The sequence below is a fragment of the Pristiophorus japonicus genome, chromosome 16 (assembly GCF_044704955.1).
Source record: "Pristiophorus japonicus isolate sPriJap1 chromosome 16, sPriJap1.hap1, whole genome shotgun sequence".
NCBI classification, from domain to species: Eukaryota; Metazoa; Chordata; class Chondrichthyes; family Pristiophoridae; genus Pristiophorus; species Pristiophorus japonicus.
Window position 1 is genome coordinate 41,746,225 of NC_091992.1, and position 20,735 is coordinate 41,766,959.

Consider the following 20,735-nt stretch of genomic DNA (forward strand, 5'->3'; position numbering starts at 1 on the left):
GGAGAGCCTGCACAATTTCTAAAGTTCAGACCGTTGGGCCACCAAGGAGGGTTTCGGCTGGGCCAGTGGCCTGGCACCCAAAAGGGGGTGCCAGGCTGCCTGTTGGCGGGCCGGCTGAACCCGGGAGCATAATTGTCAGCCAGAAATGGCAGTCAGCCGACAAAAATAAACATGGCGGCGGTGGCAGCGGCAGTGCGTCCTCCCCTTTAATGGGAGCTGCACCGCCATTGCAGAAGGCCACAGCCTCAGTGCACGGTCGGGAAAAAGCAGGTTTTGGCACCGTCCGGCGGGAGGAAGATTTTCGCGGTGGAATTTCGCTATCGGGGGGGCGGCGGGGGACATCGGCGGTGTGCACCAAGGGATCGGCAGCAGCGGAGCGGTGGGGTGTTGGGGGTGTTGGGGGGGGGGTGCGGGGGTGCGGATCACCGTCAGGATACCGCAGGAGTGGAATTTTGATAATGACGGCCATTACACGAAAGGTCGGCGGCCGTTGCACTCTGCAACGTGGCCGTCGATTTCCGGTGGTAACAGGTCTTAAGGAAAGGGCCAATTTAGCCCCCTATAGCTGAAACATGGACTTGACTTTTCTCTTCGATGGCCTTTTGTCAGAACCAGGAACAGTTTGAGATGTAACAGGTTTTAAGCAAGTACAGAGGCAGGGAAAGGGGGGAGGGGAGCAAAGAACAAAGGGGAAGGTCTGTGCTAGGGTGGAAGGCAGGAGAGATTAAATGACAAAGGGACGATGGTGCAAGGCAAAAAGAGGTGGTAATGGGACAAGTAAAGAAACAAAATATGGATCTAGAGGTGCAAATGGGAATATCAGAATGAACAGCAACAATTGCCTTCTGAGGAAATGGGCACAAAGGTTACGATTGGAAATTGTTGAAGTCAATGTTGAGTCTGGATGGCTGCAAAGTGTCTAAAGATGAGGTGCTGTTCCTCGAACTCGTAGCCAGAGAATCAGTTGTAATGGCTTCTCTTCCCGCCCCTGCACCATTACCTCTGGTGTCCCCCAAGAATTTATCCTTGTCCAGCTTCTGTTTCTCATTTACATATTGCCCCTTGGCGACAACATCCGAAAACACAGCATCAGTTTCCACATGTACGCTGACCACCATCTCTCTTGACCCCTCCACTGCCTCGAAATTGTCAGACTGCTTGTCTGACATCCAGTACTGGATGAGCAGAAATTTCCTCCAAATAAATATTGGGCCGACCAAAGACATTGGGGTCGAAATTCGCTTTCTTATGCCACCCGTTACCGCTGGAGAGGGGTGGCTAACGGGCGACTGGGAGCTTACCGTCAGCGGCAACCGGGTTCCTTGGCTTTCAGACAACTTAGTTGGGTGGTGGGGGCAGCACCAAGACATACCGCTGCGCGCTCTGTCGCCACCCAAGTGCTGACCTCATCGAGCTTGCCATGCTCCCTTGCCGCTGCCGCTGCGATATTTGGTGAGTACGGTGGCCTTACCGACAGGCATCCGTACAGCCTCGGAAGGCTGGTGGGACATCGGGGATCCCGGGATAGCAGCGTCCAGGGATCAAGGTAAGTGGTGATGTTTATTCTTTTTACCATTTATGTATTAATCGGACCAGTGGGGAAGTGTGGGTGTGCGTGAGGGAAAGTGGTGGAATTTTCTTTTCCAGTTTTTTTCATCTCTCATGCCGGCAGCCGACCGTCAGGAAATTTGGTCAGCCTCCTGAGATGCTGCTCCATTGGCGCCCGAGGGCAATGCCACTTTTAGCGCCGCTCTTTCATCTTTGGGCGGCAAAACTGAATTTTGCAGTTTGATGCGGCACATACCGCCTGGTGTTAAAATCACTGTCTCGAAAATGGCGGGACCGAATTTTAACCCTATTGTCTTCGGTCCCTCCCTGACACAAACTCTGTTCCCTAGCCACCAACTCAATCCCTCTCCCTGGCAACTGTATGAAACGGAACCTTTTCACAGCCTTGGGTATCATATTTGACCCCGAGTTGCGCTTTCGACCACATATCCGCAACATAACTAAGACCGCCTATTTCCACCTCCGGAACATCGCTCAACTCTGCCCCTGCCTCAGCTCATCTGCTGAAACCCTCATCCATTCCTTTGCCACCTCTAGACTTGATTATTCCAACACACTCCTGGCTGGCCTCCCACATTCTGCCTTCCGTATACTTGAGGCCATCCAAAACTCTGCTGCCCATGTCCTAACCGAGACCCATTCACCTATCACCCCTGTGCTCACTGACCTACACTGGCACCCGATTTAGCAACACCTCAATTTTAATATTATAATTCCTGTTTTCAAATCCCTCCTTGGCCTCGGCCCTCCCTACCTCTGTAATCTCTTCCAGCCCCACAACCCTCGGAGACGTCTGCGCTCCTCTAGAAGAACCCCGACTTTAATCGTTCTACAACTGGTGGCCATGCCTTCAGCTGCCAAAGCTCTAAGCTCTGGAATTCCCTCCCTAAACCTTTCCATCTCTCTACCTCTCTTTCCTCCTTTAAACCGCTCATAAAAACCTACCTCTTTGACCATTTCCTTTGTGGCTCAATGTCAAATTGTGTTTTATAATGGTCCTGTGAAGCGTTCTACTACATTAAAGGTATTATATAAATACAAGTTATTTTTGTTAACAACTCTCTTCCTTACTAATCTATTTGGTCATTCGATATAGAAACATAGAAACATAGAAAATAGGTGCAGGAGTAGGCCATTCGGCCCTTCGAGCCTGCACCGCCATTCAATGAGTTCATGGCTGATCATGCAACTTCAGTACCCCATTCCTGCTTTCTCGCCATACCCCTTGATCCCCCTAGTAGTAAGGACTACATCTAACTCCTTTTTGAATATATTTAGTGAATTGGCCTCAACAACTTCCTGTGGTAGAGAATCCCACAGGTTCACCACTCTCTAGGTGAAGAAGTTTCTCCTCATCTCGGTCCTAAATGGCTTACCCCTTATCCTTAGGCTGTGATCCCTGGTTCTGGACTTCCCCAACATTGGGAACATTCTTCCTGCATCTAACCTGTCTAAACCCATCAGAATTTTAAACGTTTCTATGAGATCCCCTCTCATTCTTCTGAATTCCAGTGAATACAAGCCCAGTTGATCCAGTCTTTCTTGATATGTCAGTCCCACTATCCCGGGAATCAGTCTGGTGAACCTTCGCTGCACTCCCTCAATAGCAAGAATGTCCTTCCTCAAGTTAGGAGACCAAAACTGTATACAATACTCCAGGTGTGACCTCACCAAGGCCCTGCACAACTGTAGTAACACCTCCCTTCCCCTGTACTCAAATCCCCTCGCTATGAAGGCCAACATGCCATTTGCTTTCTTAACCGCCTGCTGTACCTGCATGCCAATGATTGATGTACCATGACACCCAGGTCTCGTTGCACCTCCCCTTTTCCTAATCTATCACCATTCAGAAAATAGTCTGTCTCTCTGTTTTTAACCACCAAAGTGGATAACCTCACATTTATCCACATTATACTTCATCTGCCGCGCATTTGCCCACTCACCTAACCTATCCAAGTCACTCTGCAGCCTCATAGCATCCTCCTCGCAGCTCACACTGCCACCCAACTTAGTGTCATCCGCAAATTTGGAGATACTAGATTTAATCCTCTCGTCTAAATCATCAATGTACAATGTAAACAGCTGGGGCCCCAGCACAGAACCTTGCGGTACCCCACTAGTCACTGCCTGCCATTCTGAAAAGTACCCATTTACTCCTACTCTTTGCTTCCTGTCTGCCAACCAGTTCTCAATCCACGTCAGCACACTAACCCCAATCCCATGTGCTTTAACTTTGCACATTAATCTCTTGTGTGGGACCTTGTCGAAAGCCTTCTGAAAGTCCAAATACACCACATCAGCCGGTTCTCCTTTGTCCACTCTACTGGAAACATCCTCAAAAAATTCCAGAAGATTTGTCAAGCATGATTTCCCTTTCACAAATCCATGCTGACTTGGACCTATCATGTCACCTCTTTCCAAATGCACTGCTATGACATCCTTAATAATTGATTCCATCATTTTACCCACTACCGATGTCAGGCTGACCGGTCTATAATTCCCTGTTTTCTCTTTTTACGATTCTCTCCTGATCCCTCCATGTTTCCTTAACCTCCTTCCATGTTTTTCCATCTTTGCTCTTATTGTTTTAATTATTTTTTATCATATCTATCAGCCCCAAATGCCAACTTTTTCAATTTAGGTTTGTTTCTAGAATCTTTAGATATCAATAGCACTCTGAAACTTCAAGTAATCAGATTTTTTCATTCTATGATAGACCAGTGAAACTCAATAAAATGGGAGTTTGTATGCCATTTTGTATGTATGTGGTGTGCGGAGAGTTGTGCGTTGAACTGGCTGCTGCCGATGTGGCTGTGTCCAGATGTATTTGTGTGTGGATATGGCTATCTGAAGACCTAGTTGTGTCCGGATGTGACTGTGTCCAGATGTGACTGTGTCTGGATGTGGTGTGTCCTAGTTAACCTTGTTGTGTCCGGATGTGCTCCTGGCTGCTCATCTCACCTGCTTGGCATTTCCTACCCAGAATGTGATGTGGTGAAAGGTGATAAATCGACCTTTTTCAGGCTGCAACAGAAGAATTTTGAGTTATTCTCCTATTCCCAATGCAGACAAAGTGCAAAAAAAACAGAATACCAATAATTTGTTTGAAAATTTAAGTAGCAATATACCATACCTTCTCCCCTTTATCAGTGTAGGTAGTCTGAAACAGACGGAAACAAATTGTTTTAGTGCGTTGTGGCATAACAGTGGTACAGTCTATTTCCCTTCATTTAGTTACTAGTTTCTCACAACATTACTGTCACCTAACAGAGCATCATGCAACCCTATGATGGACATATCTGACTAGAGATCCAGTCTCTCTATAAAAGTGCAAGTTACTAGTGATTTTATGCCAACATATCACAGTACCCCAACTTCCATATCCCCTCGATCTCTCCAGCACCTTCGATATAGTCGATTATTCAGTCCTTCTCCAGGAAGTCCCCTCCAAACTATTCTGCATGACAGTAGCTATAATGTTGACTATGAATGGGCAGAAAATCGATACTGACATTTCTTCTAATATCTTGCCTTGCTTGAGGCTAGTTAGTTTTAAGTGTATTCCCTAATTCTGAACAGACAGTCCAAGTCAAAAACACAATATATCAACATTATCTGCCTCAAGGCTTTTAAAGACCTGAATCGTGTCCCTCCATAATATTTTCTGCAAACTAATTTAGTTCAGTCTCTCCCAAGCCCTAAATTCTAGAATCATCTTTGTATCTCTTCTCTGAACGCTATCCAATACAAAACTATATACAAATGTGGCCTCAGCAGAAATCTATGAAAAGCTAAATCAATTTGTATCCTAGTATTCTTGGCTTTGTCCCTCGGGATCTCTACAATAGATTCACATTGAAACTACTATTGGATGATCAACAACCACAACCAGATTCTTTCTTTCTCCACCTTTACTTATGGACAGCCTTTTCATTGTGTCCCCCTTTAAGGGGAGATGCTTGTTTGTATTCTGGTGTCTGTCATGTATTGATGCTTGGGGTCACTAGACACCAGGGGGCGCCTCTGTCGGAGATCATCGGGCTGTACGCGCGTGTGTGCAGGCCCTGGTATATAAGTGCTGGTACCATGTCTTGTCGTCACTTTGGGCGCGAATAAAGTGGATCAGGTTTACATCTGAGTGAATTTACAGTCATTATATACTTAACAGTGTCCCACTTCAAAATTGGACCTTTAATGATATTTTGGGTGGGCCTTCAAACCCTTCCTAGCAATAGTGCCACTTTGCATGGAAGCACTTAATGTATCCTGGTGCTGCTGGGCTAGTCCAATGTCATACTCTAACTTAAAATAAGCCCCATTCTTGTTATATTCTAGTACAATTCTGGGCCGAGTACAATTCCACAAATCCTACTATCATTGAGCCCCCCCTTAAGTGGAGACACTTCAGTGTATTTCAGTGGAGTGATGTTTTTCTAACCCCAGATGCCCACTGGCCTGCTTAAAATAGAACTTCTTACATTATTTATTATTAAAATCCATCTGCCAGGTCTTTGTTACTCTGAACACTACTGATTTGGCAATATAGTTCAGCATTTTGTTTGGCTCTTCAGTCCCACTGCCAGTTTCTATACTACTGTTGTACAACCTTCACTTTGTGTGGAAGTTGAACAAACGAGGAAGATCATTAGAAAACTTTCTATACATATTAATCTGCCCTTGCTATTGGCCATTTGGGGGACATTTCACTTTAAGAATCTGGCATCTTTATGCAGCCATTTTAGTCAAGTGATCTAGCCTACAAGGATCATAATTCAAGGTATATAGTGCATGTTAAAAATCTTTGTGGAACATCCAGAAATTTAGATGGCATTCCACATCCCCATCTTTGCATATGTGAAAATCAAACCTGGGCCAATGAGTAATTTTCTTAACAACTTATCATCACCATTATTTACCTTCTGAAAATCCAAATCAATTAAAGCCACTGGGTAGCTTGAATTCACTCAGTACACCCTCAATTAATCTCAGCAGATTTCTGAGGTGTGACAGGTTGATTCTCAATTCATGTTGATCATTCTTTATGGCCTCTGGATTCTTAAGATGAGCATTAGTAGAATCCTGTGCAATGCTCTCTAGGATTTTGCCTCATCCTGTGCAAAGCTTATAAGGATTTATTTCTACTGTAGATGTTCAGCTAGTTAATCAATGATTGTCAGGGTCACACTTCACTCATTTTATGAGTATTAGAATCACAATCACTATCCTCTAGAGCTCATGTACAAGCCCTGTCAAATCAAAAGTTTAATTTATTTTGTCACTATTTTCTGAGATTTCCTGGGGATATCTCCCAGGTACATTGTAGCCATTTCCTGGAGTTTCTTCAGACACCTGCTTCGTAAGCATCTACTTATGAACCAAAATGACTACAAATGCAATTTGTTCACAATCTTCATTAGCGAAGACTGATGGGAAGAATCATTTGACACATCAGCCATTTGCTGATCCTCTATACTATTTCCATCCAACTATTCCTGAATTTTACTGTCGGGGGTGATTTTCAACTGCCGCCAGCCACTTTCTCACCTGAAACAAGGTTGCCAGCGATTAAAAACTAGGGGCAACAGGCGGGAGGCAGCGTTAATATGCAAATCGGAGCCAGATTGCGATTCTCAGGTACAAATGGGTGGAGCATGTATCGAAAAATTGCCCAGGAAGCTTTACATTTTTCGGGGAGGGGGCAATGCTCTTCCTGGGCCCCTCCCCCCCCCCCCAAAAAAAAACTCTAGCCCGCTACCGGTCCGTTTGAGGCCTCCGTCACCGGGATCGCTTCTCTTCACTCTCCCGCATTGCTGACCTGCTGGCTGGCACAGCGTGGGGGCGTGGGGGTCCGGATAATTTGTTTCCCTCACCGAGCCGGCAATTTGCAGCGGGGAACCCACTCGGTGCTCGCAGTGCTCCGGCAGCTTGTTGATGAAGCCTGGCACTCAAACCGGCTCCGGCCGCCCACTGGCACAAATGGACAGGTGAAGTGGCTGCTCTGCCAACTTCCCACCTGTTTCGGGACCCACTTTAAAATCGTGCTCACCTAGTCAGACCTTACGGGACCTTGCACACCAGCAAACGCATCAGAAAAGCATCTGTGGCTCCTTTTTCTGCTTTCCGCATTCCACCTTTGATTTTGGTAATAAATCAATCTCTGAGACACTCTGGAATAAATTGAATATGGCAATGACCAGTGATCACTTCCCTTGAACCGATGAGACCCAATGGTGCTTCTGAGATTATATCCATGAATGCACTGTCCCAGTGCATCTCCACCATCTTTCCTCCCATACTCAGCTGCCATAACATTTAATTTAACAGGAACAATTGCATTGCATTTATCACAAGGGGCTGTACTTACCATGGTGGACCAAAGTTAACAGAGTTTGAAGAAGAACAAAAATCTCTACCTGGCTTGATCTTATAAGCACAACATATCTGGCTGGGAAGCAGCACTATATCTCATTGGCTGCTGTGAAACCGCCCTCTGCTCCTCCCCAGATTTCCATTTGGAATTCAGTCACAGTTTGTGCTTGCGCTAGTAGGTATATGCTCTTGGAGTTTGTACCGTGGTATGTTACTCAATAATCAGAAAAGTAACAGAACAGTGTGTCACATAAACAGAAAAGTAAAAGTATTTTTCTCATTGCACACAGCACCCTGAGTGAGAGGGCATGGTCCTGGGCCTCCGCCAATATTCAGCATTACTTTTACTCCAGTTTAGCCTCACTAGGTATAAGCAGGGGATCTGGTGTGTCTTCTGTTCTTCACATCTTTCCCCTTCACCCAGCAGGATTACATAAGAATAGATTGGGGAACTTGATCTTGGAGCAACATGTGTGACCCTGTCAAACTATATTGTGAAACTGCAGTTTCATAGAAACATAGAAAATAGGTGCAGGAGTAGGCCATTCGGCCCTTCAAGCCTGCACCACTATTCAATAAGATCATGGCTGATCATTCCTTCAGTTCTCCTTTCCTGCTTTCTCTCCATACCCCTTGATCCCCTTAACCATAAGGGCCATATCTAACTCCCTCTTGAATATATCCAATGAACTGGCATCAACAACTCTCTGTGGCAGGGAATTCCACAGGTCAACAACTCTCTGAGTGAAGAAGTTTCTCCTCCTCTCAGTCCTAAATGGCCTACCCCTTATCCTAAGACTATGTCCCCTGGTTCTGGACTTCCCCAACATCGAGAACATTCTTCCTGCATCTAACCTGTCCAGTCCCGTCAGAATCTTTTATGTTTCTACGAGATCCCCTCTCATCCTTCTAAACGCCAGTGAATAAAGGCCCAGTTGATCCAGTCTCTCCTCATATGACAGCCCAGCCATCCCTGAAATTAGTCTGGTGAACCTTCGCTGCACTCCCTCAATAGCAAGAATGTCCTTCCTCAGACTAGGAGACCAAAACTGAACACAATATTCCAGGTGAGGCCTCGCTAAGGTCCTGTACAACTGCAGTAAGACCTCCCTGCTCCTATATTCAAATCCCCTAGCTATGAAGGCCAACATACCATTTGCCTTCTTCACCGCCTGCTTTACCTGCGTGCCCACTTTCAGTGACTGATGAACCATGACACCCAGGTCTCGTTGCACCTCCCCTTTTTCTAGTCTGCCGCCATTCAGATAATATTCCGCCTTCGTGTTTTTGCCCCCAAAATGGATAACCTTACATTTATCCACATTATACTGCATCTGCCATGTATTTGCCCACTCACCTAATCTGTCCAAGTCACCCTGCAACCTCTTAGCGTCCTCCTCACAGCTCACACCGCCACCCAGTTTAGTGTCATCCGCAAACTTGGAGATATTACACTCTATTCCTTCATCCAAATCGTTAATGTATATTATAAAGAGCTGGGGTCCCAGCACTGAGCCCTGCGGCACCCCACTAGTAACTGCCTGCCATTCTGAAAAGGACCCATTTATCCTGACTCTCTGCTTCCTGTCTGCCAACCAGTTCTCCATCCACGTCAGTACATTACCCCCAATACCATGCGCTTTGATTTTGCACACCAATCTCTTGTGCGGGACCATGTCAAAAGCCTTTTGAAAGTCCAAATACACCACATCCACTGGTTCTCCCTTGTCTACTCTACAAGTTAAATCCTCAAAAGATTCCAGAAGATTCGTCAAGCATGATTTCCCTTTCATAAATCCATGCTGACTCGGTCCGATCCTGTCACTGCTTTCCAAATGGGCTGCTATTTCATCCTTAATGATTGATTCCAACATTTTCCCCACTACTGATGTCAGGCTAACCGGTCTATAATTACCCGTTTTCTCTCTCCCTCCTTTTTTAAAAAGTGGCGTTACATTAGCTACCCTCCAGTCCATAGGAACTGATCCAGAGTCGATAGATTGTTGGAAAATGATCACCAATGCATCCACTATTTCTAGGGCCACTTCCTTAAGTACTCTGGGATGCAGACTATCAGGACCCGGGATTTATCGGCCTTTAATCCCATCAATTTCCCTAACACAATTTCCCGTCTAATAAGGATATCTTTGAGTTCCTCATTCTCACTAGACCCACTGACCCCTAGTACATTCGGAAGGTTATTTGTATCTTCTTTTGTGAAGACAGAACTGAAGTATTGGTTCAATTGGTCTGCCATTTCTTTGTTCCCCATTATAAATTCACCTGAATCTGACTGCAAGGGACCTACGTTTGTCTTTACCAATCTTTTTCTCTTCACATATTTATAGGAGCTTTTGCAGTCAGTTTTTATGTTCCCTGCAAGCTTCCTCTCGTACTCTATTTTCCCCCTCTTAATTAAACCCTTAGTCCTCCTCTGTTGAATTCTAAATTTCTCCCAGTCCTCAGGTTTGTTGCTTTTTCTAGCCAATTTATATGCCTCTTCCTTGGTTTTAACACTATCTTTAATTTCCCTTGTTAGCCATGGTTGAGCCACCTTCCCAGTTTTATTTTTACTCCAGACGGGGATGTACAATTGCTGAAGTTCATCCATGTGATCTTTTAATGTTTGCCATTGCTTATCCACCATCGACCCTTTAAGTATCCTCTGCCCGTCTATTCTAGCCAATTCACAACTCATGCCATCAAAGTTACCTTTCCTTAAGTTCAGGACCCTAGTTTCCAAATTAACTTTGTCACTCTCCATCTTAATAAGGAATTCTACCATATTATGGTCACTTTTCCCAAAGGGCCTCGCACAACAAGATTGCTAATTCGTCCCTTCTCATTACACGTCACCCAGTCTAGGATGGCCAGCTCCCTGGTTGGTTCCTCGACATATTGGTCTAGAAAACCATCCCTAATGCACTCCAGGAAATCCTCCTCCACCGCATTGCTACCAGTTAGGTTAGCCCAATTTATATGTAGATTAAAGTCGCCCATGATTACTGCTGTACCTTTATTGCACAAATCCCTTATTTCTTGTTTGATGCTGTCCCCAACCTCACTACTACTATTTGGTGGTCTATACACAACTCCCACTAGCGTGTTCTGCCCTTTGGAATTCCGCAGCTCCACCCATACTGATTCCACATCATCCAGGCTAATGTCCTTCCTCTTTAACCAGCAACGCCACCCCGCCTCCTTTTCCTTTCTGTCTATCCTTCCTAAATGCTGAATAACCTTGGATGTTGAGTTTCCAGCCTTGGTCACCCTGGAGCCATGTCTCCGTGATGCCAATCACATTGTATCCGTTAACTGCTATTTGCGCAGTTAATTCATCCACCTTATTCCGAATACTCCTCGCATTGAGGCACAGAGCCATCAGGCTTGTCTTTTTAACACACTTTGCCCCATTTGAATCTTGCTGTAATGTGGCCCTTTTTGCTTTTTGCCTTGGGTTTCTCTGCCCTCCACTTTTACTATTCTCCTTTCTATCTTTTGCTTCTGCCCCCCTTCTATTTCCCTCTGTCTCCCTGCATAGGTTCCCATCCCCCTGACATATTAGTTTAACTCCTCCCCAACAGCATTAGCAAACACTTCCCCGAGGACATTGGTTCCGATCCTGCCCAGGTGCAGACTGTCCGGTTTATACTGGTCCCACCTCCCCAGAACTGGTTCCAATGTCCCAGGAATTTGAATCCCTCCCTTCTGCACCATTTCTCAAGCCACATATTCATCTGAACTATCCTGCAATTCCTACTCTGACTAGCACGTGGCACTGGAAGCAATCCTGAGATTACTACTTTTGAGGTCCTACTTTTTAATTTAAGTCCTAGCTCCCTAAATTCGTCTCATAAGACCTCATCCCGTTTTTTACCTATATCGTTGGTACCTATATGCATCATGACAATTGGCTGTTCACCCTCCCTTTTCAGAATGTCCTGCACCCGCTCCGAGACATCCTTGACCCTTGCACCAGGGAGGCAACATACCATCCTGGAGTCTTGGTTGCGGCCGCAGAAACACCGATCTATTCCCCTTACAATTGAATCCCCTATCACTATCGCTCTCCCACTCTTTTTCCTGCCTCCTGTGCAGCAGAGCCAGCCATGGTGCCATGAACTTGGCTGCTGCTGCTCTCCCCTGATGAGACATCCCCCTCAACAGTACCCAAAGCGGTGTATCTGTTTTGCAGGGGGATGACCGCAGGGACCCCTGCACTACCCTCCCTGCACTGCTCTTCCTGTTGATCTTCCATTCCCTATCTGGCTGTGGACCCTTTACCTGCGGTAAGACCAACTCACTAAACGTGCTATCATTGTGTCACACTGCTATCATTTCAGATCTTGATTCAATGCATCATTCATGTTCAGTTACAATTTTTAGATGTCGATGAGTGCACAAATAGTCTAGATATAAGCCTGAATTGCAATGTCTGATTAACGTTATCTTCAGTAATAAAGGGATGAAGTGCTGATGCTTTTCATGTCATAGTTGGTCCACAATGTTATTGTTATGTGCTTGATGATGGAGTCACATTGCAAATAGATCGAAGAAAAAAAGGACTTGAATTTATATAGCGCCTTTAACAACCTCAAGATATCCCAATGCGCTTCATGACCAAGGAGTACTTTTGAAGTGCAGTCACTTTTGCAATGTAGGGAAATGCAGCAGCCAATTTGTGCACAGCAAGGTCCCATAAATAGCAATGAGGTAATGACTAGATAATCTCTTGTGGTGATGTTGGTTGAGGGATAAATGTTGGCCATTGCTCATTTGAAATAAGGCCATGAGATTTTTTACATCCACCTGAGAGAGCAGATGGGGCCTCGGTTTAAGGTCTCATCTGGAAGCTGGCACCTCCAACAATGCAGTACTTCCTCAGTACTGCACCAGATTATATACCATCCCAGATTATGTACTGAAGTCTTTGGAGTGAGACTTCAACCCACAACTTTCTGACTCAGAGGCGAGAGTGCTACCACTGAGCCATGGCTGACACTACAGATGGTGGAAAGGGCAGTGGAGAATCCAGTGGGATGTATGATGAGAAGAAGGATGCATTCATTATTGTGGTATGAAGGAGTGGGGATGAGAGTAGAGGCATAGGATATGGGTGAAGACAGTCAAAGCCTCGTTAAAACAGATGCGAAAAAAGCTTGACATGGTAAAAAGGATGGCCGGAATTTTCCAGCATGGTAGCGGGCGGGAATGGAAGCGAGTCGGGTGGGAAATTTGAAACAATTGGGAGCGGGTCAGGGATCCGCCGTTATCCCGTCCCCCACGTGCCTTTCTCATGGGCACGTTTGCCGGTGCGGCAGCGACCCGACCGGCAGAGGCAAGCGACCTAATTGACATAATTTTCAGAGAGTTTATAGGCACTTAAGAGCCATTTTCCCCCTACATTTTAAATTTCCCTACATGGCCAAGGGAGTCACACAGCTCGGGAACCATGTCTGTCAACCTGAGGCAGGAGATGATTGGCCATTGCTCCAGCTGATTACTTGACAGCATCAAATGCAATATAACAGCTCCCACCTGACAGCTGATCACTTTCCTCAGGTAGAAGCTGTTGCTGACGGCATTCCCAGCACAGATTGAACTTTCTGCAGGTTGCGAGTCTTCCCACCAAGGTCTCCATCCAGTGTCACCTCATTGAAAGAACCTCTCACCATTGACAGAGTGCTTCTGTCAACTCTACTTCACTTCCATCAGCATGGGTGCTGTTTATACTGTCTCACCTTGGTCCTCAGAATCTGACCACGATGAGCCCCAACACCAGCAGTACCAGGCACACCAGCAGCACCAACAACAACACCACCAACCTTCTACTCAATGCCCTGATGCTGCACAGGACAGAGGGCATCAGTGCAGGGCTGCACAGTGCCAGAGGCGATACCCTCAACACAGGGTATACAGCAGAGGATGAGCTTCCTCAACATGAATGAGCAACAGTGCCAAAGGAGGCTCAGGCTATCACGCCAGGTCATCGCAGACATTTACGCAGTTCTGTAGGAAGACCTGCAGGCCAGAGGAATGAGTGGACATTCCTTACCAATGGCTGTCAAATTCACCAGCGTCATCAACTTCTTCGCCTCAGGCTCCTTCCAGGGATCTGCAGCAGACATCTGCAGCATCTTGCAGTTGGCCGGCCAGAGATGCATTACACACCGATGCTCTCTTTGACAAGTCAACCAATTATATCAACTTTGCTGCTGATGAAGCCAGTGTTACAGAGCAGGCACTTGGCTTTGACACTCTGGCTGGCTTCCCTGGGCTTTGACACTCTGGGTGCAGGGCGACATCAACTGCACACATGTGGCTATCAGGACACCCATCATCACCCAGGAGTCTTTGTGAACCACAATTACTTACTCTCCCTCAATGTGCAGCTGGTCTGCAACCATAGGAAGATCATCATGCATGTGTGCACCAAATTCTCTGACAACTGTCATGACTATTTCGTTCTGCGCCAGTCCACTCTCCCTCAGCTCTTCGCACCTTCGAACATACCTTCCGGTTGGCTGCTTTAAGTCAAGGGCTATCCACTGAAGACGTGGCTCATGACACTCTTGAGGAAGCCAAGTACTGAGGCCGATAAAATGAAAAATAATGAAGATATAATGAAAACCCCATCTCCACCAGATGTGTCATAGAGCAGACAATAGGCATGTTGGAAATGCGATTCCAATGCCTTGACAGATCTGGAGGAGCCTTTCAGTATGCAGCAGCCATGGTCTCCAGAGTCGTTGTGGTCTGTTGCGCCCTGCACAACTCATAGTGCAGAAGCGAGGATTAGCACTGCGTGAGGAGCCAGGCATTGAGCGCACAACCTCTTCAGAGGAGGAGGAGAGGAGTATCAGCTGGAGGATGAGGAGGAGCAGGAGCTGGAGGAACCTGTGGTGCAGATGGCTCCAACACTCGAGCACATTGCTGCCTGGGAGACCAGGAATGGCCTCAGCATGGACAGATTTACTTCACTTTACGCATACGGCTGCCACGTGCTTTGCCAGGTTGGCAACACTCCACAGCCATACCATAAAGCATCCCTACAATGACCAATCCATTCATTTCACAGTCACCACCATTGCTGGAGGTAAAGTTTTGCTGACCCTTCACTCCAACTAACTAAGCCACTTCTAAAGGTGCACACAAATTTGTCCAAGACCGGAAAGTATTGAAAAGAACAAAATTTATCGTTCATGTTAAATAAACTGAAACATCACATCAACATGGAACAAAATGCCTAAGTGGCTACTCTTGTGAATCTACTTGTGTGGCATATTTCTCGTCCACGTGCTTCTACGTGGCACTACCCCTGTGGCTTCAGCAGAGATCGAGGCAGGATGCTCACTTCCCTGCTGCGACTGCTTGGACACTTCTGGTGGACGTCCTCTGGGTTTTGGAGCCTGTGAGGGCCCTGCCAAAGTCTGCTCCTCCTGCGAATGTACACGGGCAGACTCGGCCATCACTGAGGCATTTGGGCTCTGACTGAGGGGGTGATAACGGGGGAGAAGTGTGAGCACTTTGAGAGGAGCCCCCACTTCCATGTCCCCTCTCACCATCATCTCTCTCATGGGCCACTCGCACTTCCCTGCTGGCAAAGAGCTGGAGAGCACCTTGCTGTACAGCAGTGGGGCTATGAGGACCCAAGTCTATGTTTGCATCCCTCCTAGAGAGGACATCTATGAGCCATCTATCCTCCACAGATAGCCATTTATTCTGCATAGATAGCACAAGCTCTTCTGAGTGGTGCATTAGCTGCTCCATGCTGGTGGCCTTCCTACCCATGGAAGAGCCTACAGTCGCCATCGCCTGCGACACAGTGGTGCTCGTGTTGGAGATAGGCTCCTCTATTCTCTGAACACTGGCAATCATCACGTTCACAAAACCTGTCAGAGCCTCCTGCATTTGTTCCTGCAGCTCCAGGATCGCCATCTTTCTGGATGGCCCCTGAAGCTCAGTGTCTGCATACAGCTGAGCAGAGCTGGGAGAGTACTGCGCCCTTTGATGAGGACTCTCCACCTCCGTCCCGCTCTCCACCCTCTGCTGTTGCTCGGTTGTGATCTGTGACACACCACGTGACAACACTACTCTATCTCGCATGGGATCCACTGAGATGTGCGTTTCTGCTCTGGTGCTGGGTATGTTTCTGTCTGGTGACAGTGCGCCCTCAGAGGCTGGAGGCTCTTCTGAGGAGTCATCTTCCTCTTCCTCCTGGACAGCTTGATGAACGTGTGGGAGAGTGCAGAGCTGAGTTAAATATGTCATATATGTAGATTGTGTACAGAAACCATTATGCACATGATGACCATTGAATGGCTGCTGACATCGGTCGCCCCATATGAGTGATCGATGTATGCCATGTAGCTGTATGATATGTAATTCTGTCACCAGGTTGCTTAACTGTCCCCCTTTCTCTGTCTCCCACCTACAGGTGCTCGGTGACACCCACCAGCTCGAACACAGCCTCCTCTGCAGTGGTCAGGTGACCATTGATGGGGGTCCACCTCCAGTTCTCTCCCTCTCCATCTTATTGTGGGCTCTCTTTTCCTGCAAGGGGTGAAAGAAGAAAAGGTTGAGTGAGAGCGATGGAACAAGTGTAAGAAATGGATGGATTACATCTGTTGAAGGTGACGATAATGGAGTGGGGTGGCAATGCCAAGTGGCCTTATGTGTTAGTTGGCATGAGTGCACTAGGATGAGGGAGAGTGTGAGGGTGTGGCTAGTAAGATGGGGATGTGATAATGTAGATAGAGAGAGGGGGATGGGTGTAAGTGCAAGGTACATTGGTGTAAATAAGGATGTGCAGGAGTAAGGTTGGGAAGGCAGTGATGGGGATGTGATGAGAGGCACAGCAGGATGAAGGTGAGTGTGGCTTTGCCCTCATCTTTCCTGATCTAACAAGATCATTGAAGCGTTTGTGGCACTGCACCCAGGTCCTCCTGACGACATCCTTGCTATTCACCTCCTCTGCCATTTGGAGCCAGGCTCCTTTTGTCTGCTGGGGAGGTTTCTTCCTCTGATCAGCAAGGTAGAGGACCTCCCTGCATCCTCTGCCTCCCTCCACAAGCATATGGAGGGAGTAATCAGAGAACCTGGGTACAGCCCTCTGCCTTTGTACATCCATCTCTCCAACTGTGGCTGCCCGCATAAGACCCACCCAGGTAGGGAAAATTCCAGCTGATGTTTCAAAAGTTCTGGTGCAGAAAGCAGAGTCATCAGAGCAGATATGATAAAGGTGGGAAAATTGAGAGAAAGCGAAGTGTCTTTTTTAATGTGGGCGTCATTGGTAATACCAGCATTTATTGCACATCCCTAATTGCCCTTGCGAAGGTGGTGGTGAGCCACCTTCTTGAACCACTGCAGTCCATGTGGTGAAGGTACTCCCACAGTGCTGTTATTCCCGGATTTTGAACCAACGACGATGAAGGAAAGGCAATCTATTTCCAATTCAGGATGGTGTGTGACTTGGAGGGGAACTTTCAGGTGATGGTGTTGCCGTGAGTCTACTGCCCTTGTCCTTCTAGGTGGTAGAGGTTGTTGTGTTCATACTCTGTTTGTTTGTTGCACAAACTCTCACTGGACAGGCATTAGGACCCTGCGGGAGCGATTCACACACTGCTGTAAACATGCTGGTTCATGCTGGTTTTGGGACAGCATTTTGGGTGTTGCTATAAAGGACACAGTTAATTACATTACTCCTGGTTCAGTTACTCTGTTATTTACATACACAACATAATTTGGCGATGAGGATGAATCAAATTAATCTCCTTAGCTCCCCGCCCCCACCCCGCCTTTCCTCTCCACACCCAGGGTCCCTCCCATTATGTAGCCGAGATGGATAAAAAGCGTTTCTACCTACATCACGGCGAGTGGGTTAAACAGTGACAACGTAACACCAGCTCGCCGTCGTGCAATACTTCCACTGCCTCGGCACCGAAGGCCAATGCATTTTTGGACAAATCGAAGACATGGAGTCCTATGACAAAGCGGTAAGCGCCCTAGAGAAATATTTTGAGTCAAAGACATGATGGAGAGATACAAATTTTGTCAAAGGGGGCAAGGGAACGGTGAACCAATCAAACAATATATCATTACATTAACTGAACTGGCCACTACGTGTAAGTTTGGAGCACTCACAGAGGAAATGATCAGAGATCAAATTATTGAGAAAACAATGATCCCCCGCATTCGGGAATACTTACTAATGGAGGATGACAAAAGCTAGTAAAAAGCCACGCACTATGGATCACGGGCCTAACTTTCACTGCTTCAACTGTGGGTAAAAATCACATTCAGCAAAGAGTCCTAACTGCCCTGCATGTGGGAAGAAATGCTCTGCATGTGGTAAAATGAATCATTTTGCTAGTGCCTGTCGCTCAACGCAGTATATTCGACATGTGGACAACCCTGATAGTGATGAACCCAGTATGGTTTACACCATTAGCGACATTTCTCACATCAGTTCGGGCAAATTCAAGGACTGTGATGTAAACATTGACGACACACCCATGTACCTCCTTATTGACCTTGGAGCCAAAGCCTCCATATTGAGCGAGGCTGTGTACACGCACTGTCAACTGCAGCCTGAAACTTCCACTCTCCATGCATACTCCGACTCCAAAATTGAGGTACTTGGGGTCATATCTGTCCCGATATACTACAAGGACATAACATTGGGGAACTTTTCCCTTTATGTCGTGAAGGGACGAAGCCTCATGGGTGTTGATCTTTTTGACAAGCTTGAGTTCAAAGTTTATGACCCAACCAGCATACCTGTGCATACGGTGCACTTTGACAAGCAGTATCCCTCAATCTTCACAGGGTTTGGAGCGACAACAAAATTCTGCCATCGTCCCCGCGTTGACCCTTCCATCAAAATCTGCTACGCAGCAACTTCGCCGTCTCCCATTCGCGGCTCGCGACCAAGTATCTGCAGAATTAATGCGACTCAAATCTCAGGGAATCATTGAGAGCATCGACTCCTCATCCTGGATCTTGAACGTAGTCATTGCTTGCTGTAAAAATGGCTATGCATCGACCTGAAAGAGGTCAACAAGGCCATCATCCCCGACAAGTACCCTCTTCCTACCTTCGACAAACTGTCTTCAGAATTCCGCGGCTCAATAGTTTTCACAAAACTCAGCATGCGCCACAGTTACCTGCAAATACCCCTAGTGGAGGACAGCAAACCGCTCACGGCATTTATGATGCATGATGGTCATTATCAGTATCGACGCATGGCCTATGGACTATCTTCTACACCAAGTGCATTTCAGAAGATTGTCACTACTATGCTAGCAGGCATAGAGGGAGCCCTCAATCTGTTTGATGATATCGTCGTCCATGGACGGACAATGGAAGAACATGACCAGCGACTTCATGCAGTTAGGACTAGACTTGCTACACATAACATTACATTTAATGCCGATAAGTGTACATTCGCTGCTGGAAAAATAAACTTTCTGGGCTACAGAGTCACAGCACAAGGTGTCAAGCCGACACATGACAACATTGATGTGATCCAGCGAACGCAGGAGGCTACCAATGTCAAAGAACTTTCATCACTCTTCGGCACTTGCAACTTCTATCTGAAGTTTGTCCCGCACTACGCGCACATTGCCGAACCACTTCACAAGTTGCTGCGCAAGGACGCTCCTTGGGAATGGACAGATTCCCAGGCTCAGAGTCACCACACTTAAGGAAAAAAATCACATCCCCTCCTATCCTTGTGCACTTTGATCCAAATGCCACTACGTACGTCACCATGGATACATCAGGCTCTCGCAATGGATTGATGGCCTGAAAAGCCCAGTAGCCTTCGCCTCTCGCACGCTCTCATCTGCAGAACGTAAATACTTTACAGGGGAACGCGAAGCACTCGCTTGCATCTACGCATGTGAACACTGGCACATCTACCTCTATGGCAGGAAATTTACCCCCCGTACGGATCACCAAGTGCTAACTACACTACTCGCTATTGTTTGACAAATTTGCTGGAGTTCTTTGGGGATGTAACGAACAGGTTGGATAAAGGGGAACCAGTGGATGTAGTGTATTTGAACTTCCAGAAGGCATTTGACAAGGTGCCACATAAAAGGTTACTGCACAAGATAAAAGTTCATGGGGTTGGGGGTAATATATTAGCATGGACAGAGGATTGGCTAACTAACAGAGAAGAGAGTCGGGATAAATGGTTCATTCTCTGGTTGGCAACCAGTAACTAGTGGGTGCCGCATGGATCAGTGCTGGGACCCCAACTATTTACAATCTATATTAACGAATTGGATGAAGGGATAGAGTGTAACGTAGCCAAGTTTGCTGACAATAAAAGATGGGAGGAAAAGTAATGTATGAGGAGGACACAAAAAATCTTCAAAAGGACATAGACAGGCTGTGACTGGGCAAAAATTTGGCAGATGGAGTATAATGTTGGAAAGTGTGAGGTCATACACTTTGGCAGCAAAAATCAAAGAGCAAGTTATTATTTAAACAGAGAAAGATTGCAAAGTGCCGCAGTACAACGGAACCTGGGGTACTTGTGCATGAAACACAAAAGGATAGTGTGCAGGTACAGCAAGTGATCAGGAAGGCCAATGGTATCTTGGCCTTTATTGTAAAGGGGATGGAGTATAAAAGCAGGGAAGTCTTGCTACAGCAATACAAGGTATTGGTGAGGCTACACCTGGAATACTGCGTGCAGTTTTGGTTTCCATATTTACGGAAGAATATACTTGCTTTGGAGGCAGTTCAGAGAAGGTTCGCTAGGTTGATTCCGGGGATGAGGCGGTTGA

General features: G+C 46.6%; 1 protein-coding gene across 1 annotated transcript in view; it reads right to left on the reverse strand.

Annotated features, from left to right (window-relative positions):
- Positions 1-16,209, reverse strand: part of hpda (4-hydroxyphenylpyruvate dioxygenase a) — a 46,880-nt gene extending 30,671 nt beyond the window's left edge. Inside the window, exons 1-3 of the mRNA XM_070856799.1 lie at positions 15,742-16,209; positions 4,703-4,729; positions 4,531-4,593 (exon numbers count right to left, since the gene is read on the reverse strand). Of these exons, the coding sequence (XP_070712900.1) occupies positions 4,531-4,593; positions 4,703-4,729; positions 15,742-16,209 (558 nt within the window). The remainder of the gene's footprint in view (positions 1-4,530; positions 4,594-4,702; positions 4,730-15,741) is intronic.
- Between the last annotated feature and the right edge of the window lie 4,526 nt (positions 16,210-20,735).